This window comes from Aplysia californica, unplaced genomic scaffold, assembly GCF_000002075.1.
Source record: "Aplysia californica isolate F4 #8 unplaced genomic scaffold, AplCal3.0 scaffold00300, whole genome shotgun sequence".
Taxonomy (NCBI): Eukaryota; Metazoa; Mollusca; class Gastropoda; order Aplysiida; family Aplysiidae; genus Aplysia; species Aplysia californica.
Window position 1 is genome coordinate 208,292 of NW_004797570.1, and position 27,408 is coordinate 235,699.

The following is a 27,408-nucleotide window of genomic DNA, read 5'->3' on the forward strand; positions in this document are numbered from 1 at the left end:
CCCCCCCCCCCAAGACCACAATGACCAGACACGAAACAAAGTACACACTGAAAAATAAAGGAATTTAAACACATCCTGGTTCAAGTAAATTTCTTTAATCCCGCACTTCATATAGTGTACATATATACAATAAGTACAACAGTGAACACAATCACTCTCACAAACACCACTGCTACTGCTACCTCATGAGTTCCATTCATCCCCACACTGAATTTGACAGCATTGAACTCACATCAATGACTTTCGAGCTAATGCAGCATCCCCCCCCCCGACAGGGAAAGGAAATCTACATGCCGATGGATTTTTCAGCACAGCTCGATCTCAATCCAAAGTATATACATGTTCTGTATGATAGCCGCACTTTATCACAAAAATAACACATACTCTACCCGGTACATGAAAATCTGGATCAAACAGCCAGGATAGACAACGGGAGAACAACAGCAAATGAAAATCAGTATCAGCAAATCCCCAACAGCAAAATGCAACCTCAACACTTATTGGGGGCATCCTAGCCCCATGGCGAAGGGTTCAGTTCCAAGCATGGTCCTATTAAAAAACAGTGTAAGTTTACCATATATTTTTCTTCAGATTACCCTACTGAAATCACTGTATGTTCAGAGTGGGGACAGAGATAATACTGCAGAATTAAGGGAATGGCCAAGGGAGTTATTCAGCAGGAGTAGCCTACAAGTTCAGCATCTCAAAATAATCCCTCACACATCTCGCACAGCACAACTTGTGCTGTTACTTTTTACAAGAAAGAATCACACGATAGCACATGAACACAATTTATTGCACAACCACTGTGTTGCCTCAAGCATCTCCAATTCTGCACACAGAAATATGTCAGAGACATTTTCTGTTTCAAATGCTAGTGTTTCCAGCAGGGGTTCTGGGAAGTTGTGCTGTGTCATCAACCTGAGCTGCCATTGCACGTAAATATGAAAGTAAAGGAACAAAGGAGGTGAGTAGATCCCCATCGCACATACCAAGACAAAATCCACCACCTCTCAGGTGATCCCATCACAGGTCACACGCCACCTCGACATCACCTCGACACTCTAGCATTTTTTTGACTAAGTCGTTGACTGCGTCTGTACAGTGCTGCTTGCCTCTTCTGTTCAATTTCCTGGGGAGAGCATGTGACTGGGGGGCTGGCACTCACACTGGCAACTTCGGTACCTTGAGGTTTTTGCACTTGGCTGGCAGCCAGGGCCTCCGCTGTGACAGACAAGATCAAAACTATGAGTATGGTATCTTATAGTCTCTAGACATAGTGAGAAACTCAGACCATCTTTAGACATACATGCAAATTTCTGACAAGACAAGGAGCTGCACTATTGGGCAGGACATGGAAATTGGGTAAAGGTGAGACAGATGTAAGATGCGAGACAAATAGGACACAATGTTTAGATGATTATTGTAGTAGTTTACAATGAGTTGGTATATATAGCATATATATTTATATATGTAGGACCTAATTGCATGGCTAGGAGCCAATTCTGTGGCTCATTTATCTACACAAAGAGGCTGAATGAAATGCACCGTGTGGCACCATTGCCAGTTTCAAGTCACTTGGAAAAAAAACAAAACATCACACTTCCTTGCCAATTCTGTGCCAGAGATTGCCGAAGATAGCAATGCACAACTGCGCACTATTGAGCGCTGACGTTGAAATCCAGACATTGACTTTGGTTCAGAATGTTTTGTACGCAAATGTTTAGAGTAGAGTACGTGAGCCATACCGCGGCTGGTGTACATCCATGGCCATAAGTTATGGCATAAGGTGTTTCTCCAAATTAAAAGAGTCAAGTTAAACAACTCTTCAGTCAAGAGTTAGTGAAACTTTCCAACAGTGACTTCCCTTTAGTTTGACTTCTTTATCTTGTTTTGTCGGCAGGAAGCGGAGGGTCAAATATCATGCACTCTGGTGATATCAGTTTTATTTTATAAGTAAAGCGGAGGGTCAAATATCATGCACTCTGGTGATATCAATTTTATTTTATAAGTTAAGTTCACCCTTCAGTCTTTTTTGGTCAACAAGAGAATAATACCTTACTGCCTGTAACATAAAACGCATCTAGATTAAACCTGCATTGTTTGTAATGCTCTAAATTGTTGCAAGATAGCACGCGGGGTGGAACTACGGGGGTGGCCGCGTAAAGAAGTATTGAATCTTACATTGTTTATGTCCGCGACCGCGCTCTCTGTCTGTCTGTCTGGGCACTCTTGTACAATTGCGGTCCCGTTTGTTTACATGACAGTCATTGTGGGAGTGAATGTTGATCTAGATCTAACGAGATCTCTAGATTCTAGATAGCTTAGATAATCTATCTCTAGATATAGATATAGATCTAGATCTAGATTAGGTATAATTTTAATTCAGTTTAGATCAAAATAAGAAACACATAAAAATTACTACAGGGGCACTTAGGCCTAGAATCTAGTGAGAGTTAGTGCAAACGGGACCACAATTACAGGAGTGCCTCTGTCTGTCTGTCCCCCCCCCCACCCCTCCCCCATCTCTGTGTCTCTCTCTGGGACAGCAATAGATCTACATTCTTTCACTGCATTAACAAAACATGAATTCAAACACCTGCTGTTGGGATTCAGATGAGCTTTATTTCACTCCAAAGCAAATGATAGTCTACTAATAAATAATTTCACTATAAAAAAAGAAGCGATGGCCGCGCCTGCAAAAACGAACGGCCGTGGTCAGAAAGCATAGGCTGAAGTTGGTGTATACATTGGCTGCAGACAGAAGATGGAGTGGCGCTAACGTGCTATTTTGTGACACACTGTAAATCTCGTAATGGCGCACAAATGTACCTTAGCCACACTAATGCGTCTCGCCTCTGCCAGTCAGAAGCGTTGTATCGTCTATACTACCAACTTTATAGAGTGTTTTATAGTAAGTGGCCGCGCTTAGTGTACATACTCTTTTTCTTTTATGATGAGATGGAGGATGCTATGTTTTTTCATTCGCTCATTCTTGATACTACTGATGGGACAGAAGAGGCCTCCTAATCCATTTGGGTTTTATTCTACTTCCATACATTTATGTTCTCGGAGATAGTTTACTTACTAATGCTATGGTGAACAAAGAAGGAGAAACGTGACACACAACTGGCATGACGAAACAGGATGGTGCAAGCAAATTTGCCACACAAGTGGCAAGTTGACATGCAATTGGCTCCTATATATATTTGTCCAAAAAAAACCCCAACATTTTTTTTTAATTTTAGAAAAAAAAAAGAAATTACCCTGGCAGCCACTCACAATTAAAAATGAAAACCCTCAGCAAGTGTCAGATCACGAGTTTTTGGGTGTTACGATAGACAACAAACTTGTCCACCATGCCCAAACTTCTCTCTTGCATAAAAAGTGAACAAAGGACTTTTTTGTTGTTGAGGAAACCTATGTACAGGGTGATCCAAAAAAAACTTACAACTTTTTTTGTTAATATTTTCCTCTGCAATGAAGTTTAGCTGTTCAAATTTGGACACAACATTTGGAAGTCAAAAGAAATTTTTTTAAATATTAATTTTAGATAAATCTACAGAAAAATTTTGCTCTACATAGCGAGTAAAAAAACAACCCATTTTCAGCTATGTCCCCATTTTTGTAACATGATGCACTATTTCGCATTAGGCCAACCACTAAAAATCCTAACAATTGCGCCAGGTTGCAAGCTACAGTAGTCTAACAGGCCAACAAAAGTTTGCATATAGTCTTTCTCAAGTTTCCTTTGCCTGCTGAGATCATGGTTAAGATTAGTGAAGAGCAGAGAGCTTTTTGTATCGAATATTTCCTCAACACCAACTCATTTTGTAAGTTTCGTACAAGGCACGGAAATAATGTTAGAGTGCCCTTAAGGCCTTCTTTGATGTCAAGGATGAAAATGGTCCATCAGGTTAGTACCTGTAGAGAATCCGAACTAAAAATTCCCAAACACAACGGCCATTTCAGTTCAAACACACACCGTTCGCAGCCTTTTACACGTCACCAGGGAGCAGAATTCAGTAGATGAGCCCCATGAGACGTCTGTCCGTAGACGATGTCTGCACGAACGATTTTCCTACATCTCAATGGTCTGCATTCTCAAGGCAGATCTTCATCTACGACTGTCTCATTTTCCCGTTCGCGAAGCTATCAGAGGATAGCAATGTGTTCATGATTCCTCGATCGTCTTGAAAAGCGTTTCTTCCTTGACATTTGGTTCCTTTGCAAAGCCCATATTCATCTTTCAAGTTATATATCAACTCTACAAATGCTGTATATTTGGGCAACTTCACCCCCTCCCCTATTGTCTCTAGAAACAGCTCCATACTGTTAGGTGTACGGTGTGTGTGGCTTGAGTACTCATGGTTGAGTGGATCCTTTTGTTTGGCCTCCACTGAACATTATGAACGACGCGTTAAAATGTGTCAAGTCCAAAGGAGGACATGTAGACCATTGGTTCTCGAAATTCCAGAACTTAAAAAAATTGGTGCATTTTGCATTTTTAGGTGGTTTTTATAAAAGCCATTTCCGTTTTTCAAAATAAGTTTCTTTTTTGTTAAGTTTATGTCAAACAAATTCTTTTTGAATGAATTATATCAGTTCCAAATTACAACATTCTTCTACAAATTTTGTGCAAGATATTCAGAAAAAAAGTTGTAAAGTTTTTTTTGGATCACCCTGTATTTTAAAGTTGATAAATCACTGCTATCAATCAACCAGAGAAAATCTGATCAATTCCTGTCTGACAGTATGGGCTGGAAATGTCAAGATATAGTAAACCTGAATCAATTTATACAGAAAGCATGCAAAATTTCAACATCTACATTCCCATATTTTGATGAATAATATTACTTGCACTAAAAAATCAATGACATCTTTTTGGACAACCAACATCCCTTGTTCCATCAAATTCAAATATCAGTAAGAAGTAAAAGATCTATACACCTGATTTGTATCACAGAAAGCTACAGATGATCATTTTTATCACTGTCCAGTGAACTTCTACCATCTTGATTATCTTGTAATGTAAGTCTTCCTTTGACCTACATTAAAGCATGTATTATCAGAATACCATCAGGTTACTATCAGAATACTGATTATGCATCTTGCTTAAACAATATTATTGTTAACAATAATAGATCCTCTATATTATTTTAATACATGTGACTGTAGTTCTGTTTGTGAGTGCAAGCATATAATGATGCGCCTCTGTGTACAAATGTGTGCGGAGGAGAGGATGTGTAAGAGAGCGTGTATATGGGTGTGCATGCACATGTGCGTGTGTATTTGTGAGAGTGTGAGGTGAAACACAAAACCAATGTGCCAGCACCTGGACAATAAGGATTTATCTATCATTCTATCTTATCTTATGATTCTGACCTCACTTTACTGAGAACAGCCAAAAACAAGAGTAACATTGACAAGACAAGTAATAAACCAAACTGACAGGCAAGGTTAAGGGGGGACAGAAAGGGAGTGGAAGAGAGGGGGGGAGAGAGAGAAAGAGAGAGAGAGAGAGAGAGAGAGAGAGAGAGAGAGAGAGAGAGAGAGAGAGAACTGCACTATAAATTTAAATTCCCTTTTATCTTTAACAAACTCCCACCTTGCCTATCTTAACTCTTTTTATCCTAGCCGTACCCCCACGAACTCTGTACCAGTCCTGGGGCCGCCGCGCCGTATGAGTCGGAAGTCAGTGCGTATAGTTCAAAGTGCTGTATTTCTTACATTTACTCTAAGATTTTAAGGAAATTTGGCATTTATGTTAGAAATTGAATGTAGTTTTTATAAATGTATGTGGTTAGGAATTACACCAATGTTGATTTTGAGGTGTATTCTACCCTCGAACTTGACCCTGATTGCCGCGCCCACGACGTCCCATTGGATTTTATAGATCTAGATCTAGCCCTACCCATCGAGCACGAATTCCAGTACAGACCCCTTCACCATCATCTGAATCGCTATTAGATGAGTCTAAGTCCTGTTTCTTATCATCCACAACGGAATTTACAGCACTTATTTCAGAGTCTTTTTCATCAAATTAGTACCATTTCCCCTCACAACCCAGCGCCACTTCAAAAAGTACTTCGTTGGTCGTGAATGTGCGTTTTCGAGACATCTTTCAAGCTTCTACACACATAAAAAAACAAACAAAAACACTGTTCATTGGAAAATTAAAATATTCAGACAGAGCTAGCATCGCCGTATTTGCGTATTTTGGTAATTACAAGCAGAACTAGCTTCTTTGACGTGACCGTATCGCTGTTCTGAGAATACTTGTAGCCCGGACTGGCCTTCGTTACGAGTATACTCGTAGCCCGGATAAAAAGAGTTAAGAGCTTTCAAATGGCTGCAAGATGGAACTACTCAGCAAATACAAACATAAACACAACCACAAACTTTACAGTCACAAAGCATACTGCAGAGGCACTACAAGGGTCTTTTAACCAACACTTACATTCAGCCTTTTCCAACATTGGCAAAATCTGAGACTCAAAAAGTGCTTGATCATTCATAAAACTGTCGTCAAACAGAGCGTCCTCTGCAGACTCTGAAATACAAAACAACATCATGTTAACTGGAGTTCCTTCATTGTCATAGAGCACACAAGTGAAAATCATGCAAACAAAGAACCCAGACACAAAAACAAAAGGTTGTCTGTTATTTAACCGAGAACCACCGGCAGCCGCAACTCTGCTAGTCAGTGAATAGGGCTTTGTTGGGTCCTCGGCAGTTTCTGAGATTTCCCGCAGATTTTAAGGAAGAAATGTTGAAATTGTAATTTTTTTCCCCAGTGAATGTTATATCTTTTTCAAATAGCTTTCCAAGTATATATAGTCCTCTGGTCTTTGTATCTATCATATGTGCTAAAGGTACATCCTTGTTCCTAAGACATTACTCTGACAAGTACAAGTTTACCACTGACAGTAACATGGTTAAGGGAGACAAAATAGGTGAATATTGTTTGTTATCACCACATTGAAATATAGCAAGATAGAAAACATCTAAAAGAAATATCTTAGGCATAATTTAAGTCAAATATGAGCTCTCTGTGTGAAACATCGAAAAAGATAGAATTCTAAAAAATAATTGAGAGGTATCATGGTGAAATCAGGCACCAGTAAAAACAACAAAGTCAAAGAAAACAGCATTTTCCGCTTGTTGGCAATTTTTATTGAACGTTTCTTTTTTGACCTTTTATGTCCATATTTAATAACACATTTCTATGTAGATTTTACTGAAAATGTCAATTTATACCCACTTAATAAATTAAGATAAGATAAAATCTTTATTATCCAAATGCTGGCACAAAGGTTTAGAATTTCACCGAACACACACCGCACTGACTTGGACAGACACTTTACCCTGAACCAGTACCACTTGGGCTGTTTTTCCTACACTTCACCAGTTTTACCTTGGCTGTCACTCTACTATTAACTAGTACTGTTTAGGATGTTCTTCTACACTTCCCTAGAACCAACTCAGCCATCACTCTACACTATTAGTTTATTACTACATATCCAAATGCAACACATAAGGAACCAACCTGAAGCACTGTGAGCAGTTTGGTTTGTCTCCTTGCGGCCAGCATGAGTGGCTTCCGTTCCTTTGGCTAGTTTGACTGGAGTGCTAGAGCTGGGCCCGCATGGAGAGCTGTGTTTGCCAACCCTCATAGCTAAAGGGCTGCCCTGGACACCTAAAGTTCTCTTGAAAAATGCCCGCATTGGAGACGCTGCTCCAACAGTCCCCGCAGCTTGCAGCTCTTGTCGCAATGGTTTCACAGGGGAGATAAAGACTTCTTCTTTACCCGCATCCAAGGCAGAGGTCCACAGTGGCTTCTGTTGTTCTCGTAACAATTTTTCACCTCCAGTCTTTTTCTGGGCACCGTTGGTTTGCAGATAAATACTCTTGCTCTGATTGGTGGGCTGGGCTCTGAAGGAAGGAGCGAGGACGTCTTCTTGACTGTCCAAGATCTCATCAGGCTCTGTGAGCTGAAGCAAAATCTCGTCTGGGAGACTCAGGTCAAAAAAATCTGTGTCCTTGTCAGTGGCACCCTGACCAGATGTGTTGCTACATTGGTGAGATTTGTTGGAACTTTGACATGTTGAATCTGTACACTGATTGGATGTTTCTGAGCCTGATATGGGCTTGTGGAAGACAGTTGACCTCTGAGTTTGGACTGATCCAAGTTTCTGACCACCCCTGGCATGCTCAAAGCTGAGAGATGTACGGGATGAGCAATCACTCTCAGTTTTTGATACATGTCCTGACAAGACAGACGGGCGAGCTGGTGGATTCAGGACAGCAACCCTTTGAAGCCCACATTGACCTGGACCTGAACCCTTACAACCCGCACTTTGAGGAGATGTCCCCCGAGGGGCAGACTGGCTGTTGAGAAAGTTATTGACACTAGAGGAAAACTTGTTGTTGTACCCATTACCTTTGGCTCCATTTGTTACAGCATTTGAATGTCTAGGAGAAGTTCTTTCCTTTTTCGAATTTAAACTTGTGGAGTTTTTTTTCCCAAAGGAAGATGACTGTATGGGAGCACTCCCCTGGATATTACTCTTGTTTGATGGAAACTGCAGTCTGTTAACGGGCATTTTGGAATTCATTCCAGTCAATGTTGAGGAATTTTTCGTGGTGAACTGATGACCATGGCCATGCCTTTCTACATAGGATGAAGGAATCACAGAGGAATCATTCAAGTTTGTCACAAGCGAGTTACTGGTAGGCCTGCTGCTAGGTGCTCTTGTGCAAGAATTAGTTAATGGAGAATTTGTTCTTATAAACGAATTAGCAGTGGAAGAAATAGTTTTTGTCGAATAACTAGCTAAAGAAGAATTTGTCTTTATCAAAGACCTAGCTGATGAAAAATTTGTTCTTGTTGAAGAATTTGTTTTTGTGGAAGGATTAGCCAATGAAGAACATGGTCTTGTGGAAGAGTTAGCTCCTAAAGAATTCGTTGTTGAGGAAAAACTAGCCACTGAGGCAGACAAGCTTGTGGTTCCAGATCTACCAGCAGTGACAGCCACTTTGTCAGAGTCACAGCCAGGGACAACTGGTACTGTGTCTGTAGTAATGCCACATGGTGGCTTGCCTGCCTGGCAGAATTTGTCCGGGTTCTGAGTGAGTTCAAGAAGGAGAGAGTTGTCCTGGAAGAGGTCATCATCAGACCAGCAATCATCCTCTTGAGCAGCAGGGTCAGACTGTCCAAGACACGAGGGGGCGGCACTATGGGAGGATGACTTTTCCTCAGACGTCTCCCCGACTGGAACAGACACACTGGGAAAAGAAAGAGGAAAGATGAGGAAAATAAATTTTTTAAAGGGAAGAAGGAGCAAACCACACCAGAGCACATGCCAACTTTTTCTTTTCTTTTTTTTTCAGTAAGTGTTTAACGGCACTTGCAACACAATAAGGTCATATAAGTGCCGAAGATTAGAGGTGTTACAAGAGAGTAACAAACACACAAAAGGAGGAGAGATAAGGACGATAGATGTTTAGATACTTATAGTTTCAGATATATAACATTTATATCAAGAGAGAGAGAATGGGGGGAACTACATTGAAACAGAGACAAAAAACAGAACCATATTGTGTGTCAGAGTCAATGTAAGGGAGTACGCTTTGCATGTCATCAACGTTGCAGAAAACTGATAACACAAAACAAGTTAATTAGCTAAATTTTAATTTTAATTTTATTTATTGTAGAGGGTTTTACGGCGCTCGCAACTGCATAAGGTCATCTGAGCGCCAAGGGGTGGGTGTCAACAGAGAAGTCCTCACAGGGAATCAGACTTCCACTGCTTACCTTTCTAGCTTCAACAGCACAAGGTCTGCTTCGACCATCAAGGCATCCCGGAAATAGCAGGTCACAAGAGTGACAAACATACAAAAGAAGTAGAGGAAAATGACAATAGTAAGAATTAGGAAAGAAAAAACAGCAGTTCCCTGTTGCAGATCAGGCACAGTTATGAGCGTGACATGATGAATCAGCCCATTTACAATTCTACTGTGCTTGAACGAGAAATGTCCCCCCTTTGGGAATGGCCTAAAGACACTACAGTCAGTGGCACTGCCCTGAGAGGGTAATTAGCTAAAACCAATTAAATTAATACTTTGACTCAAAAGATAAATGAGAGAAAGAAATTTGTGATGACATTATAATCAAGCAAAAATAACAGGGAAAGAGCTGTGAGCATTGAAATAGACACAGTAAACACACACACACAAACAAACTCATAAACAGCGTGGACTGGCTACACATATAAGGCTACTGGACTTATACAGTGGAAACCATATATAACAGGCCCGGTAATAACAGGGATCCGGTAATAACAGGGATTTTTAAAATCCCCGTTTTTTCCTACTCTTTGTCTCTATTAAAAGTTACCGGCAATAACAGGGCCTCATCACAGCCCAACCGGTTATAGCAGGGACAAAGGCTTGTTACAATGTGTAAAAAGTAAGAGAGAGAGGGGGGGGGGGGAGTGAGAGAGAGAGAGAGAGAGAGAGAGAGAGAGAGAGTAACACAGTGATGGAGCAAGCCCATGCAAGCTATGCCACTGCAAGCACACACAGCGTGTGAAGCGAGAGAGGGCTGCGGTGTGCTGTAGACCTCGATCTAGCCCGAAATATAGATCTAGCAACACACACGCGTAATGTGTCACCAACGATGTCAAGCGCAGGAGAAAAAGCCTTTCAATGGACAAAAAATACGAAATAATCCAGGCTGTTGACAAAAAGCAAGCTCCACTGGCAGAGATTTGTCGTCAGTTCGACATTCCATAAGGGTCTTCTTCTTCTCGATCGCATCACACTTGAAGTCCGGTATCTGTCATAAATTGGGCCGTCCTGCTCAGTTCATCTGGCGGCCCGTATAGCTTCTCTTGTAGCGTCAGTGGGGTTGGCCACGTTTCCTGTCTCAGGGCCCTGTGTGTCTTGCAGTGCTGAAGGATGTGTTCAACAGTTTGGTCCGCCTCTCCACACTGGCATTTTGGTGATTGTACTAGTTTAAAACATTTGTACATATGTTGTCTCAGTCTTGTGTGTTGTGTCCTTAGTCTGAAGATAATCACTTGTTCTTGGCGGGACAGCTCATGGTAGCCATCTGGTGTCTGAGGTGCTTTAAATAGTTTATTTATAATAGTTTTTATTTCTGTGTAGTTAACGCTGTTGTCTGGTTGCTCTTTTTGTGCTCCTAGTTTGGCCATCCTGTCTGCCTGCTCATTTCCCAAGACACCACAGTGTGATGGAATCCACTGTAGCATGATCCTCAGACATGGGATGTCCTCAATTTCTTTTCGTAGCCTTGGTAGTTTGCCGGAAGTGATTGCCTGCAGTACTGACATGGCAAGGGTCGATTCACACCATTATCAAGGATAGAGAGAAGATAGTGGCAGCATACTCCAATGGAAAGTTTGCTCTTGATCGAAAGAAGATGAGACTACCCGATGCAGGTGCTGTGGACCAAGCTCTTCTGATGTGAGGCAATGGAGAAAGTTAGTGCCGAAACCCTTGTTCGTGGGTACTTGTGGCAAAGGAAACTAGATCCACCCATGAATAAGTACAGCTGGATTAGTCCATAAATGCTCACTTTCATTGCATTTCTGATTTAACAGGGATCAGATATAACAGGACATTTTCTCTACTCCCACTATCCCTGTTATATCAGGTTTCCACTGTAATCATTAGGTAGCGGGTTTGAGGTTGGAGCCTCAAACCCAACTGTGTCCTTGCGAAAGGCACTTTACACGAACTTTCCTCACTTCATCCAGGTGGGAATGGGTACTCAGCAATAGACAGCGAAAGATCTAGTCATTATGGTAGTGTTTTAGCGCCTATAAAAAGGCAGCAAACACTGTATGCTTCCCAGGAAGTTGAGATTGTTTCAAAATGCAGTCAAGTTTGCAGGGGTAATATTATAGATTGTAAAGCACATAGAGCTTGCTGTTCAGCAGGAATTTATGCACTATACCAATGCTATGTGTATATATCATAGCTGCCACTCAGGAATTTCAAAAAAGGAGGAAATTCACGCGAAGGCGGACGCACACTCTCCAAAGGCCGGAGTAAAACCAGTGAGATCCAGAGGTAATATATTGGAACATCTATGTTTTTGGAAGGGAAAACTGTCATATTTGTTAACCATAGGCAACTGAATTAAACTGTATTTGAAATATAACCCCCCCCCCAAAAAAAAACCCAAGACACAAAGCTGACCCACAAGAATTTGACTAGGTTTGGTGACTAAAAATCCAGTGTATGTTGCTAGCTAGTGTCTCGTACAAATATTTCTTTCACTTTAGACTTGTGCAGCAATGTAGAGCAGTGGATCTACATGTATTGGATTAGGAGAAATCTTTGTCTAGATCTAGATTTCTAGATTCACGAGATTTCTTTATATCGCACCAAACGCAAAGTGCAGCACCCGGCTTGTTCAATCTTCTTATGAACTTTTGAAGTCGCACACCGTCTGCTCCTTTTTCAACACGGCTCCATTTATTTTTGCATTCTGCATCAATTTCTCTAGAATTTCCGCCGTTTTCAATGACAACTCGGCACCCCATTGTCCAGATGCTCGATCGACACTGTACAATGTGAAACTAGAGCTAGGCAGGGACAGAACAGAAGTAAGAAGAGATACGGGTGAACATGCGCAAGGCGCGTTTTCGTCTCACTCCCGGTTAGGAGCTTTCCGCAAGTTTAAAAAAGTATCGCAATTTGCGGCCAACAGAGGAGGAAGGAGGAAAGTAGTGGGAAAAGCTAGATGAAGCGGAGTTTCTGCTATTTAGCGGAAAAGTGGCAGCTATGATATATTATCATTATTAAGACAAACCCAAAACTAAGGGTGGCACAGAGTATCAGACACACACAAAACAAGCTGCAACATAGCAGAAGCCCACAAAGGGCAACATACATAAGAGAAACATGTTATAAGCCAACTAAACATCACAGACAGACAACAAAGCTCGGTGACACCTGTCAACAAACACATGAAACACAGACTGCTACAAGCATCAAAATGGCACACACAGCATGGGCCAACTAGGTATAAACGTGACACACAACATTTTCTGGCTACAGAAATTTGACAGTATGGATGGTGCCCAGACCCCCCCCCCCCCCCCGATCACATTAGTAATTCAAAATGGCAGGTATGACTGCCCCCCCCCCCCTTCTAACTTGGCAGATGGCGTATCCCACTGATCCTACAGACCAAGGATTATCAAGGCTTACCTCTTCTCTTCCTCCTCAGCAGCTGAAAATTAACATAAGAAAATGATGAGTTGGGCGCAGAAAAGCTGAATAAAGAGGAGTGTAAGAAATTAAGACATTTAAAATCACAAAGATGATCAATGTCCATAAAAAGGCAAGAAATGAAAGGAAACAGGTCAGAGTCTCGCAGTCAGTACCACGCTTATGAGAGTCCAAATAATGCCACCAGTTTACAAACAATAAATGAGTTGTTTTTAAAAATCATAGTGCCTCATAACTAAAAATAGTAGCAGCATGTGTCAGATTATATCACCCTGTGTCTTCAAAGGTCTTGAGCTTAACTCCGTGACTGCTAACCATATAAATGCATCTCACATGGTAAGGAAAATTCTATCGTGCAGAATATGTCACATGTCACAATCTTTAATCGATGTTTATTCAGTTGTTATAAGAGACAAATCGGTAAAAACCCAACATCAATAGAAAGAGATGAATTCATCCATTAACAAGACCATTGTAGAACAAGCCATAACAATGTAAGCAACATAAAAGTACAGCAATCTGATTGTATGAACTGGCTCTGTCTCGCAAGATGTGCTTAAGAAAGACAACACACTTCGCTTTGTTTCATTAATAACAAAGCCCGTACTTCCCGTCAAACTATCTATATGTGTGACAACGCAGTGAAATTAAGCGCTTGTCAATTTTTAGGTATGTGGAGTTATAAGTATCATCTCAAAGCTTATTCATTTGTTTTGCTTTCAATGAAAAAAAATACCTATTTATCTTGAATAGAAGTCAAAATATTTGCGATTGAATGAGGAGAGGTCCCCTGGTTTCAGTGCTGAAATTAGCCAAAAAATGGCCGCCGTCATAGCTGCCTCTCAGGAATGATAAAAAATGAGGAAATTCACACGAAGGCGTACATGCGCTCTCTGAAGGCCGGAGTAAAACCAGTGAGATCCAGAAGCATGCTCTTGGAACATCTATGTTTTTGGAAGCGAAAAGTGTCATACAGATTTGTTAACAATACTGAATTAAAATCGATTAAGGAGGCAACACCTAAGCCACTGTACCAGATTTCTTTATCGCACCAAATGCAAAGTGCAGCACCCAGTAGGTTAAATTTTCGAACGAACTGTTGAAGTCGCACACTGTCTGCTTCTTTCTCAATCGAGCTCCAGTTCCATTTATTTTTGCATTCTGCATCAATCTCTCTTGAATTTCCGCCGTTTTCAATGACAACTCGGTGCGCCGTCATCCCGATGCTCGATCGACATTATCCCTCCACAATAAACAAAGTGAAACTTTAGTGCCAGGCACAGAATGGAAGTAGGAAGCTACGGGCGGAAATGCGCTAGCCGCGTTTTAGTCTCACTCCCGGTTTGGTGTTTTCTCGCGTGTAAAAAAAGTATTGCAATTTGCTACCTACAGTGGCCCAGCGGAAGGAGGAGGAAAGTAGCAGGTAAAGCTAGAAGCAATAAAGGTAGTGGAGTTTCCGCTATTTAGCAGAAAAGTAGCAGCTATGTTTGGTCACTCCAATAGCCATAGAGTCAACTGAAATATGACATATTATGTACCTTTAATCAACGTTTTTCAGTAAAATTCAGATGAAAATATGTTTTTGTATGGACAAAAACAGGCTGAGCCAAAAAACAAAAATTCGATAAAAATTGCCCAACTGGCAGGAAAATGCCTGTTTCTCCGATTTAGTTATTTAGGTGTTTGTCTGATTTCACTAAGATGGGCCACTTACATTAATACAAAGAAAATAAAGAGATAGACAAGACCTGGGTAAAACAAGCCATAAAGATGTCAACAATTATAGAGTGCTGAGACTAGCCAAGAGTTTAGAGTTGACGTGTCAGCTCTGACTGTCTTGCACTATGTGTGTAAGAAGAAAAGCAACACACTTTGCTGTTTTATCGCCTATAGAACACTTACTTCCCCACCAATAGTCTAAATATAGATACAACCTCATAGCTAAAACAAGCACAGATTTTAAGAGACATCACTTTCTATATTATTCAAAACTTAGTAGTTGCTGGGATATTGAGGAAACAAAAACAAGGTGTACCGGATACCTATTATTTATTATGCGTTTTATCGAAACATATTAGATACTTCTACAGGACAGTCAAGGGGTTAAAAACAATAGTGCATTGAGTTTACAAGCAGTTGTTCATTCTGACAACCCCTCAATGACCAAAAACAGTTTTCCTCAGTCCTCACTAAGTTTGTGGGGAATAAAATAATCCATTTCAGGGTTCTTTCATGGGTAAAAAAAAAACAGTTAAAAAATCGGACGGTCCAGATTTTGTCAGAGTACTTGACAGGTCTGGTTTACTATCAATAGACTAGCACCAGATGTGCTGTCTTTACAATGCTTACCAAAATACTGATATCATAGCAAACTCAGTTTTCTCTGCAAATACCTCTCCCTGTTTCCTCTGTTCATAACATAGATTATTTCCTCAATCCATAACTCATCCTATTGACTTTTTCAACAACAAAACTTTGTTCCCTCTTTTCATAACTTACCCTGTTTTTTCTGAATGATGCCACGGAGAAGGTTGATCATGTCGTCTACATCACTTCGGCTCTGAAGACGCTCAACCGTTTTTTTGGACGCCCTATGTTAAGAGGAAGAAATATACTATGAAAGTGAGGTTCTAAGACCCCCCCCCCAAAAAAACCCCCAGACCAACAAAAAAGTCTATCACAACAAAGTTCTAAGGGGAGAACAAAAAATTGTCCGTGTTACTGCACTTCTTCGAGGCAAACAAAAATAGTCTGAGATACTGAAATTCAAGGAGACCAACAAAAAATCAAGTGACACTGAGGCTGCAAGAGGATACTAAGACATAGTTTCTCAGCTGACATGAGTTGGCCACAACGCCATGTCACCTGCAGTTAACAGCTGCCAAGAATTTTGCTTGCTCATGATTACTGAAAAAAATTAGAAACAAGTTGCCAAGTAAAATATAAAGCCAGAGGTAGGCCTTCCGTGTACAAGTACACATACTATTCTCACTGATAAAGCATGGAGTATATTTATACAATTTAACATTTTTATAGAAAGTAAAAGACTTAAACCATGGGAAGAGTTTGCCATGCATTCCAAATTCAATTATAGTCCACAGAGAACCTTTCCTTTAACTGATTCTGTCCATGATTTTTTTCAGGCTCTGGGCAGAATTATTTTTCCTTGTTCAGTTTTAGACCTTGGGTGCATCTATTTAATGCATTACTGCGAAGCTGTAAGTTACTCTAATAGGTATTGTCATATACCAAAGTGATGGGAATCAATAGAGGAATCTGTTTATATCGGTTTGTATTGTATTTTCCGTCAGACAAAAACTAATTAGGAAAAAAAATTGCGCAACAACTCTTAGAAAATTTCGACTTACCGCGTTTTCTCAGCTCTACAAGTCCTTATAATGCATAGGAATCAACACAAAATTGTTGCAATATCACCCTAGCAAAAATTTATGCAAGAATTTCACAAATTTAGTTGAATATCTTTCTTTGAAGGGCCTTTTTCTTATACCAGGCTCCATGTTATTTACCCTTAAATCTAGCCTACATAGTGACAACAAAACAAAGATTTTTGCAAGAATTTCGAGCAGTTTCGATCGATATTAGCGGTCAGAGATTGAGGTCAGGTTTGTTTACAAGTTCTACTTCCTTTCGACAACTTAAAAAGTAGGAACTAAGTTTAAAAAGTGCACATTTGTATCGGATTTCGCTCAGATTTGGTTGAGCCGCTCACAGCAGTCGAATGGACGCAGCGGAAAAACTCAGAGCCGCTGTCAGCGGCCGAATGGACGGAATCAGTTAACCCTATCTGTATGTCGTGTTTTACTATCGTATCCATACTACGTGGGGAACTCTTTGCCACCATTTTCCAAAGAGGAAATTTACTCTAATCCAATCCGTACGCTTTGCAAAGCAGTCTGTCAAACTGATTTTTTGAGAAAATACTGAAAGTTTCAAAGAGATCTTTGCACTAGAAGTATTCTAAAATGTGAAGAATACAACCCCGGGGGGTACAAAATGACCCCAGGGCGTACGGATAGGGTTAATCAGTTTGATTTGCCTGCAGCAGGCATTCAGTGTAACAGTGACAGCAAAAGTTCTAGAGTCGCAATACACCAAAGAGACATGTAACATAAAGAACCTCGTCCTCCTAGAGGCCAGAACGCCACTATGCTGGGTGGGGCCACGGGGGGAGAACGATGCTCGTGTCAGTCGCTGTCCAATTGGCTGGTATGAAGGCTCTGGTGCTGGCTGTACATGTTAGGGATAAAAACGGCGATATGTGTTTTAGTAACTTACATGGGAGAAAAAAAACGGCGATATATGTTTTAGTAACTTAAATGGGAGAGAGATAATAAGATCTTGTGTTTTCTAATTCGTGGAAAGTTGAAATATAAGTTTGTGTTTTTTTCAGTACACACAAATCAATTTATGGGTTTGTCTCAATATAAAAAACAAAGATGACAAATAGTAATTTTGTAACATTTAAAATCTCAAAAAAAGTACAACTTACTGGGTCTGAAAACTTGGCCACAATTTCCCTGACACCTTCAGCACTGTACTGTCCTCTTGCTGAAAATCATCAACAAAAGGTGAGGGATTAGATCACATCGTCAATATATCATTTACATTATAGAACATTCACTTTACCATACAAGTATGAGACCATATTACTAATCATGTTTTAAACAGACACAGTGATTCTAACAGGCATGTATGACACAACTATCTTACCATATGTGGTGACATAGTGAACTTACTGTGTGTACAATAAATATTATTTACGCATAGATAATTTTATCTTAACCTACCGTCGGTCGCCTGATAAAACCTAGAATTCCACAAATTTTCGAAAATCGTTTTTTTTGCATATTTTGATAGTGCTCGGTGAGATACATGTCCCTGAAAAACTATTTTTCAATTATCTCAGCTGAAACGTGTAATCTGACGTAACGAGGAAATCGTGAATAAACACCATGACCCAAAAGTTGCCTGACGAAACCGTGAATCCTACACCTAGGTGGAATTCTTGATCTCATCAGTCGGTTTATGACTCGTGGGGCTAACAGTTGGCGCCGTGAACACTTCTTTAGACATTCAAATATGGGCGACTGCGCTGAGCAAACGCAATGGTCGGTCAGTAACTACGGTTTTCAGGCCAGAGAGCATAATTTATGATGTCGACTGCATGTGTTTTACCGGAAAACCTCTCTGTCAAATGATTAAAATGTGAGTTTCCTAGATGCAGGACTGGTACTGTTTCACAACGACTGTCAAATTTGAATGAGTAATGCGTGTGCCCTTTTGGTAATAGGTTATACAATTTTGATCTTGCTCGTTTGAACACAAAAAATCGTTGTAGTCAAGTATAAATTACAAGTATATTTCCATGTCATATCACAATCCAAACTTGTTTGACATTGAAAGCTTACTGATTTGACAACAGAGTTCCCTAACGAGAAAAGGAATTTTGTGAAGTCGAGCAATGTGAACCACTTTGGATATCAAAGAAAGCTGCAGAAAATCCAGCACGGAAATAATAGAAGAACCAGACCTCAATGAAAAAAACGTGTCATTCAAAGTACACGATGCTTTGGAGCAGATTGAAGGTGCTTTTTTATACCTCTGAGAGAGAGAGAGAGAGAGAGAGAGAGAGAGAGAGAGAGAGAGAGAGAGAGGGAGAGGGAGAGGGAGTGAGAGAGGAGGAGGAGGGAGGGAGAGAGACAGAGTGAGTGAAAGTGAGAGTGAGTGAGTGAGAGTGGCCAGCAATAAGCAATACAAATCAAGAGACAGGACTATTTAAAAAAAAACTAATGAACTGAAACCCAGGTGTGATTGCTGAACCAAATCAAATGACTACTCACTATTAAAAGACAAAGCCAGAACAACACTCTTTGTTTTTGTTTGGACTGACATGGGGAGACAGAAAGACCAATGTGAACGGTCTTCTCATCACGAAAGAGTACAGCTTAAGCAAATTATGCAATACACCAAGCTGAAAGATGCACACTTGGGTTTATTATCTGAAACAGAGTGATCAGAATATCAAAGTTTGCAGGCTGTTGATATCTATGAGCGTGCTCATTTGCTCTAGAAGAGCCCAGGCCAGTTTCATCATCACCTGGCTCACCCCATACGCACAGACACTTTCCACTATTGCCTACCCTGGGCGAAATTCTTCATATTTTTTACTACATATGTCTTTCCACTTTTCTGTTCATCTCTCTCTGCGACTTTTCTACAGATTCCACATGGCCTTCCCTTGATCGTTTAACTTGTGGACTCCAAGTGAAAACTTTCTTTGTTATGTAGCTACCTGATTTCCAAATGGTATGCTCAGTCCAATCCATCTCCACTGCTTTTTTCTGTTTGAAAATTTTCTGTTTAATACTTCCTCTTTGGTGACTGTCTGTCCATCTGATCCTGAAAAACTTCCTCAGGCACTTGTTGATGACAACCTGGATCCTCCAGCACTTTGTAGAGAGTGCTTTAGAAGAGCCCAACCCAGCTGCACCACCAAACAATCCACAAGGGGCGTGCAAGCCAAGGAGCTTCTGTTCACATCTGTGGACATGCTTCCAAAGGTACCTTCCCACTATTGCCAGCAAAGCTCTGGAAAACTGTATCTTGATCCCTGATTCTGTCGGAGCTTCATTGGTTTTACGAAACAGCCTGCACAGGTCAAGGACAATCTGCTGTGTATGTCAGACTTCTCAAATATGTGCTAGATGAAAGGAATATGGATTTCATCAGGCGACCGACGATACATGAAGAAGGTATTACATATTTACACTATCATACATGAAAGACGTATGTCTAGATTACAAGTCTTAGACAATTTTAAAAAATCATTGCAAGTTGTATGTCTTCTTCGTTTCCGGCCATAGCCATACGTATATCTTTAAATGAAAAATTTGTATCTTTCCATGTTCTCCCTTTGTCTAACACTAACAAGTTCATAATGAGATTGTAGCCACTGGGATAGCAAAACATTTTCAATCTAACCTTTTTTTTTTGGTAAACGTTTTACAGTGCTCGCAACTGCATAAGGTCATTTAAGCGCGCGGAACACATTAAACTTTTTCAGTTGGTAGGAAATTTTGAATTTTGTGCGGGTGGCAGACGAAGCCTACTCTTATCGATTTTAGTCCACCAAGGGATCTTTAACATGCGCAACTTGCACACTGGCCTTCTGAGATTTTTCGCCCTTGTCCAAGAAGGCTAGGTGCAGATCTTTCCTACCAGAAGATCAGGGGTGTGGCTGAAAGACAGTAGTAGAAGGAGCCAAGGAGTAGCAGTAGAAAAGCTGCAGAAAGAGTCAGGAGCCCAAAGGAGGGGGCAAAGGAGGTGAGGGGGTGGAGGCAGAAAGAGGAGACGAAAGCAGATGACAGAACATTGCTAGAGAGCAGGGATAAGAGAAGAAAAGACTGCAAAAAAGATTGTGACCTTAGATTTTCCCACAAGCAGGGGACTCACACTTTTTTGTGCCGACAGAGACCATCCTCTAGATACCCTTGTAGATGTCAAGAACAGGAGGAAAGGAAATGAGTAAGACCTATCAATGATTCATCTCCAACCACCGCAATATATGACAGGGAGAGAGAGTGGCCGAAGATAGGAAAGAGAAAGAGATAAATTTTCTCTGATTGTGCTAGAGAGCAGGTGCAGAAAAGAGGTGGAGACATGTTTATGGGTGATTTTCTGTTAGTGTGAATAATGCTCAGTCACAAGAACATACCAACGGAAGTGAAATCCCATCTCATCAATAGCATCTTCCTACCAACATTAACATACCAGTGGCAAATGGTCTCTAAACAAGGCACAAGAAAGAAAAATCAATGCATGCGAAATAACGTGTCTTCGCAAAACCACCAATGTCACCAGAAGAGACCGCATAAGAAACAAAACCATACGTCTACAAACTGGAATACCACAAGTAATAAAATTCATAGAGCGTCAAGGAGTCAAATGGTTTGGACATCTAACCAGAATGCCCCAGAAACAACTAGCGGCTAGAGCTAACAACATCCAAGAATCCGGCTTCAAATCAAGAGGAAGATCAAGAAAGACCTGGCTGGATGGGGTTCAAAAAGGTCCTGGAACAACATACCATCTATCACAGACACTACACACCTAGCACAGAACTGAAACTTGCACCTCCCCTCGACATCCTAAGGATACCAGAGGAAGTAAAATGTAAGTAAAGTAAGTAAGTGAATGATATTATATACATCACACATATTTTCATGACACAGTTGCACATTTACCTTTCATGACACTATTACACTTACATTTCATAATTTTTTGTATCGTCTCCTGGGATCGACTGTCCCATCTCACCTCACCCTCATAATCTACGTCTTGTGACAAATTGAGCAGGGACTCGTCCCATCCAGGATCTGCAGAGGAGTCCAAAGTACAACTAAGACAAAAGTTTGAAGCATGATACAAAAGATACACTCATTCATAAAAAAAGCACAATAATAAAACTTTCATATGAGATGCATAAAAGTAGTTAAATAGGTATAAAATCCCAGGAAAAAGAAATTCTGAATACTCTTTGTATTCGTGTGTAATCATAGTTATTTCCGAAAGAAATGAAAAACTCCATCTTCATATATATATATATATATTTATTTTAGGACAATTTTAGCAAACAAACAAAGATTCAGGAGATTCATTTTGACTCCTAATGCATACTAATGGTGAACAAATGCCACTTAATTCACATTTTATTTTAACTCTATACTCTGCTAAGATTTGATGATGACATAAGCCGTCTTGCGCCACACAATAATACTCTTTGAACGGATCGACAGGAAGGCTCACAAAGACAAAACAGCTACAAATATCATTATTCCTGATATAGCCTCACAAATAATGTAGTTATAGTAGTAAAAGTGTAGGATGTCGTGTTTCTCAGCAATTATTGCATTGTTGATCTTGACCATAGAAAAAGTACGAACTCGGCGCGTCACGTTTTGCAAATTTTAAAAATACGCATCTATTTTAGAACTAAAAATATTAGTAAGATTTCTTCTGAAGGCCCGACTGCTATTTCTCTGCTCCCCTTGCTGAAACATCATATTTAAAAGCACAACACATACAAATTTCAAAGCAATAGCACCATTTTTACTGGAATAGGAAAAGATTTTGTAAGGTAGGCCTATTTGAAGAAACCCTATATATATATAAATATACAGTCAAACCTGCCCTGACGGCCACCTCTATAAGACGGCCACCTGTACAAACGGTCACTTTCCATTTCCCCCCTTGCGTTTTTTCTATATTTATTAATTTAACTGTGTAAAACGGGCACCTGTCCAACGCGGCCACCATATTTTAACACAGAACCCCTATCACACTAAGCAATACCTGTCTTAGACGGCCACCTTAGTGACTCCATTACAATTTGTCATAAAATATTGTGCACTGGCCCCTGGCGTTGTGGGCGAGCCGTCATAATCCAATCCCTTGTCGTTGTTGTTCTACAGATAGTCCCTCCAACCGATCATGTTGCGTAGGCCCCTCCCACTGTTGACCAATAGAGGTACCAATTTTCAGCTGCTGGTGAGGTAAGCATGTGATCCCTCATATCCCATAAGCCCCGCCCAGAACTCATACACAAATCGTACGTGAGATGAGTGGTCACTGTTTACCCAGTCTGTAACAAAGTAACAATAGACGTCAACATGAACTTGTGACAGAAGCGTCACTCGTTCTCCGAGTGGTGGTGACCCATGTGTTTGTTTTAACATGGCACTCGGTCTTCCTTGTCTGATACGTTTCATTTTATTGTCACTCTTGCGCAAAATCAGCAACAAAATAAAAATAACAAACAAAATACAAACCAACAACATCAAAAACAAGAACAATGCGGCTACTTTCGATTGGGACTTCAGATATGAATGGTTAGTTTTCTTCATCATGATCAGTCCTGCCTAAGACGGCCTCCTGCCTTATACGGCCACTTTTCTCCATGACAATGGGTGGCCGTCTTTCACACATATATATATTACAAGATGTTAAATCACCCAAACAACTCGTTCAGACTACCAATGCTATTCTGGGAAAAGAAACAATATCTCCTCTCCCCTCTGCAACATCAGATGACGAACTTTGTAGTTTATTTGTGACTTTTTTCAATGACAAAATTAATACCATACGCTCTTCTCTCGACCTAGAGCCAAATGGAAATTTGGAATTTTCAGAATTTACTGGACAAATATTAGAGTCTTTTAGTCCAGTTACAAATAGTGATATTTTAAATTGTATTAATGGGTCAACCATAAAAACATGCGACCTTGACCCAATGCCTGCTCATGTATTCAAAACCTGTATTGATATTGTCCTACCTCACATTACTCAGATAGTGAATATGTCACTTGCCACTGGCACAGTACCTAATACTTTCAAACAAGCTATTGTAAAACCTTTATTGAAAAAACCCGGGCTTGATAAAAATGAATTTAAAAACTATCGACCAGTTTCGAATTTGCAATTTGTCTCAAAAATTCTAGAGAAGATTGTTTTAAGTCAAGTTTTGTCTCACATGAGAAAAAATGGTCTTGAGGAAATTTACCAATCTGCCTATAAAACTCATCATAGTACCGAAACTGCGCTTTTAAAAGTAACGTCTGATTTATTGGATTCCATTGATAGCAAAAACATCTGTCTTTTAACTCTTTTGGATCTGTCCGCAGCTTTTGACACAATTGACCATGCTATTCTACTCACAAGACTTGAGCGCTCATTTGGCTTATCGGGTACTGTGCTTTCATGGTTTAAGTCATATTTACTAGAAAGAGTTCAGTCAGTGCAAATTAAAAATAGCTTTTCAAAGCAGGTCAGGCTCGATTATGGAGTTCCACAGGGGTCCGTTCTTGGACCAGTGCTCTTTACACTATATACACAGCCCTTAGCAAGCATTTTACAAAATCATGGATTGAATTATCATTTTTATGCCGATGATTCCCAAATGTATGTTAATGGCACCATTCAAGATCTACCAAACATGATTTCCATCACTAAACAATGTTTTTATGAAATCAAAAAGTGGATGACAGTAAACAAATTGAAACTAAACGAAGAAAAGACAGACATCATTCTTATAAAAAATCCACGATTAAATAAAGATCTGGAAAGTGTCAACTTTGATTTATATGGGCATATGACATCTAGTAAAGAAGTTGTCAGGAATCTCGGTGTATATATTGACCACCACTTATCAATGGGCTCGTTTGTAGGATCTCTGTCCAAATCCCTTTATTTTCAGCTGAGAAGGATAGGCCTAGTTCGAAAGTACTTAAGCGAAGAGACCACAAAAACACTGGTAACATCTCTTATCCTATCTAGATTAGACTATTGTAACTCACTCCTGGCAGGTCTGAACAACAAATATTTGAATCGTTTACAAGTAATTCAAAACAATGCCGCTAGACTGATAACAAGATCTAAAAAACGAGACCATGTCACTCCATTATTAAAAGAACTGCATTGGCTCCCTGTAAAAGAACGAATAATATTTAAAATCTGCGTCATGTGTTTCAAATGTCTAAATAAAACTGCTCCTTTTTATCTACAAGAACTTATCAGTATATATAAACCAGGGAGAAACCTAAGATCATCGAACGATAACACCCTACTTGTGACACCTGTAAAATCATACAAATCATATGGAGAGAGATCTTTCTCATATCTTGGTCCATTTATGTGGAACAGATTACCCATGAAACTAAGACAAATAAGAACACTTGATAGCTTCAAAAGACATCTTAAACATTTTCTGTTCCTACAGGCCTATCCTTCATAAGCTTTTAACGTTATCTTTCATTACATTTGTTCTTTTCCTATGTCTGGATGAAAATAGTCTCTCTGTGTGTGTGTGTGTGTGTGTGTGTGTGTGTGTGTGTGTGTGTGTGTGTGTGTGTGTGTGTGTGTATGTGTGTGTGTGTGTGTGTGTGCATTAATGTATATTGCTTGAGAAGAAAGGAAGTAGTAAGAAAGGTTTTTGAAAAATGGGTATTCCAATGTAAAGCGCATTGAGCTACTTTTTTTTGGAAATGCGCTCTATAAATGTTATATATTATTAATGTTATATATTATATATATATATATATATATATATATATATATATATATATATAGTGTAATCATCAGCACTTGTAAACTCGTCCTTCAGACATTATTATTGGCAATGAAATGTGAAGAGTCTGGTTTACCATGTAAATCATCCATGAGCCGTGCCGCTACACTAGGCTCAAACTGCAAATTTCATCACTTTGCGTAAAGTGTTAGAAGAAAAGGAGGCATTTTTTCCTTTAAAGCAATTAAAGTAAAGCAATCCTGCCCCCCCCCCCCCCCCCTCCTTCTCGTACACAAACAATAACAATGAGGGAAAACTGGAAATTAAAAAAAAAAAAACTTGCCAAGATCATCAGGAGAAGGATTCCTGTCACCAACCGTGTCATGTCGTTCTTCAAGTTGAAGGGCCATATTATGTTTAGCTCCTAATGTCTTACTGTTCAGGTGGATATCACTGTCATGGGCATTTGGGCTGATGGCAATACTTGACACATTTTCTTCAACAGCTCTGGTAGTAGTACTGATATGTTCTTTGAATGCATTTTTGTCTGCATCTGACTGTGCATTATAAGAATTCTGTTGTAACAGGTGGCTTTTCACTGCAGAATTTACACTGTCACAAGCTATTTCTGAAACCTGATTACGATTACGCTGGATAGTCTTGGACTTGAAAGTGGAAGGAAGCAATTTTGTTTTCGCTTTGACGACTTTTGTCTCAAAGCACTGCTTCGATAACTCATTATCATTTGTTGAAAAGCCAGCTTGCTGTCGAGACGGAGACTGATGGTCCCTAACCTCCTCCTTACTTGCTTTTTCTTTCGATAAAAGTTTTCTGCTCCTCAACTTACTGTTAACACGAGATGAATGCTGATGCGTGCCTGTTGACCATGCAGCATGCGCTGCTGACACCTCAGGATCAATTGACAAACCCAATGCAGACGATTTGGTCGAACTAGTACTAGTTGCAGAAGTGCTAGACCTTGCATCCTGTGGCAATTTTGCATGTCGTCTGGACATATTGTTCAAACTTATCTTGCCTTACTTTTGAGTTTTGAGAGATAACTAGCACCACTTGGAACTTGATCTTCTTTTACTTGTTCAAGATTCAACACATCTCTTCAGTTCAGGTCCTCTTATAATAAATTTTTACTCTCTCAAGCTCTAAACTTCCAAAGATTAGGCTACTTAGAATCTTCTATAGTATAGTCTATACTATAGTATTTGTGTCTTCTATACTAAGATTCTAATCTACTCACTACTTAGATCTAGATATCTAGATCTCTAGTTTTATTTTGGGAGCCTTTATTTTGTTCATCAGTCTACTAGAGTCAAGAGTCAAGACTATTTATAATACTAAAAAGAATAGACAACACTGACTCCAGTCACAATCACAAGTGTAGTGTAGGCTAACACAAATCCTAGCTAATGAATAAACTCTTCACATTGGAGCATACTCATTAAAACAACGCATTCATATTCACAGATTTACACTGCTTGTCCATTCAACGTGGTTGTCAGCGTAGTAAGTGTAGTGTAGATTCTAGATCACTGTAGTTGTGTGTATACAAACAAAAAATACGTCTTTACTACTCTTGATCTTGTCTCTAGTATGATTTACAGGTGGTCACACAAGAATCTGTTATTCTTCATACTGTCCTGGCAAATACTGAACTGAAAGTTCACGTCCATAATAAAATTCATCGCTTCACGCTCACACTCAACACACTTAATACGAAGTCAATGATAAACAGTCTGTTGTGTTCCCAAAGGCCAAGAAGGCTAAACTTTGCCATAAGTTGCCAGTTGACAGAGCAACCTGCCATCAAATTTGACGCCAATACACGGAAGTAGATATCAAAACATAAATCGTGCGACTAACCCTTGTAATCTATTTGCCCTGTTTATTACTATTAGAATGCTATAGAGGGCCAGTAGGTTAAGCCGTGTATACTATGGGCCTAAAACATTAGGCAAATACAAAATGTAGACTAAGCCTTATGTCAGTGCAAATAATGGTATATTGTACGTTATAAAAAGAAGACAAAATAGTATAGTATCTAA

At 39.9% G+C, this 27,408-nt stretch overlaps 1 protein-coding gene across 1 annotated transcript; it reads right to left on the reverse strand.

The window, feature by feature from the left end:
• Nucleotides 1-79: 79 nt before the first annotated feature.
• On the reverse strand, nt 80-27,174 carry LOC101852862. The gene is made up of 9 exons (XM_005101814.3): nt 25,692-27,174; nt 21,555-21,662; nt 17,777-17,835; nt 17,405-17,514; nt 15,766-15,857; nt 13,246-13,267; nt 7,550-9,288; nt 6,461-6,553; nt 80-1,224 (listed from the first exon to the last, which is right to left on the reverse strand). Exons 1-9 carry the CDS (start codon nt 26,362-26,364, stop codon nt 1,052-1,054), a joined length of 3,069 nt encoding a protein of 1,022 aa, XP_005101871.1. The 5' UTR covers nt 26,365-27,174; the 3' UTR covers nt 80-1,051.
• Nucleotides 27,175-27,408: the final 234 nt, after the last annotated feature.

What these genes read in the sequence shown, in the direction of transcription:
- LOC101852862 (XM_005101814.3), bottom strand. Translation starts at nt 26,364, where the DNA reads ATGTCCAGACGACATGCAAAATTGCCACAGGATGCAAGGTCTAGCACT. An exon ending in GATACAAAAAATTATGAAAT is followed by an intron (nt 17,836 to 21,554) that starts GTAAGTGTAATA and finishes GATGATTTTCAG; the next exon opens with CAAGAGGACAGTACAGTGCT. An exon ending in TGGCCAAGTTTTCAGACCCA is followed by an intron (nt 17,515 to 17,776) that starts GTAAGTTGTACT and finishes TAACATGTACAG; the next exon opens with CCAGCACCAGAGCCTTCATA.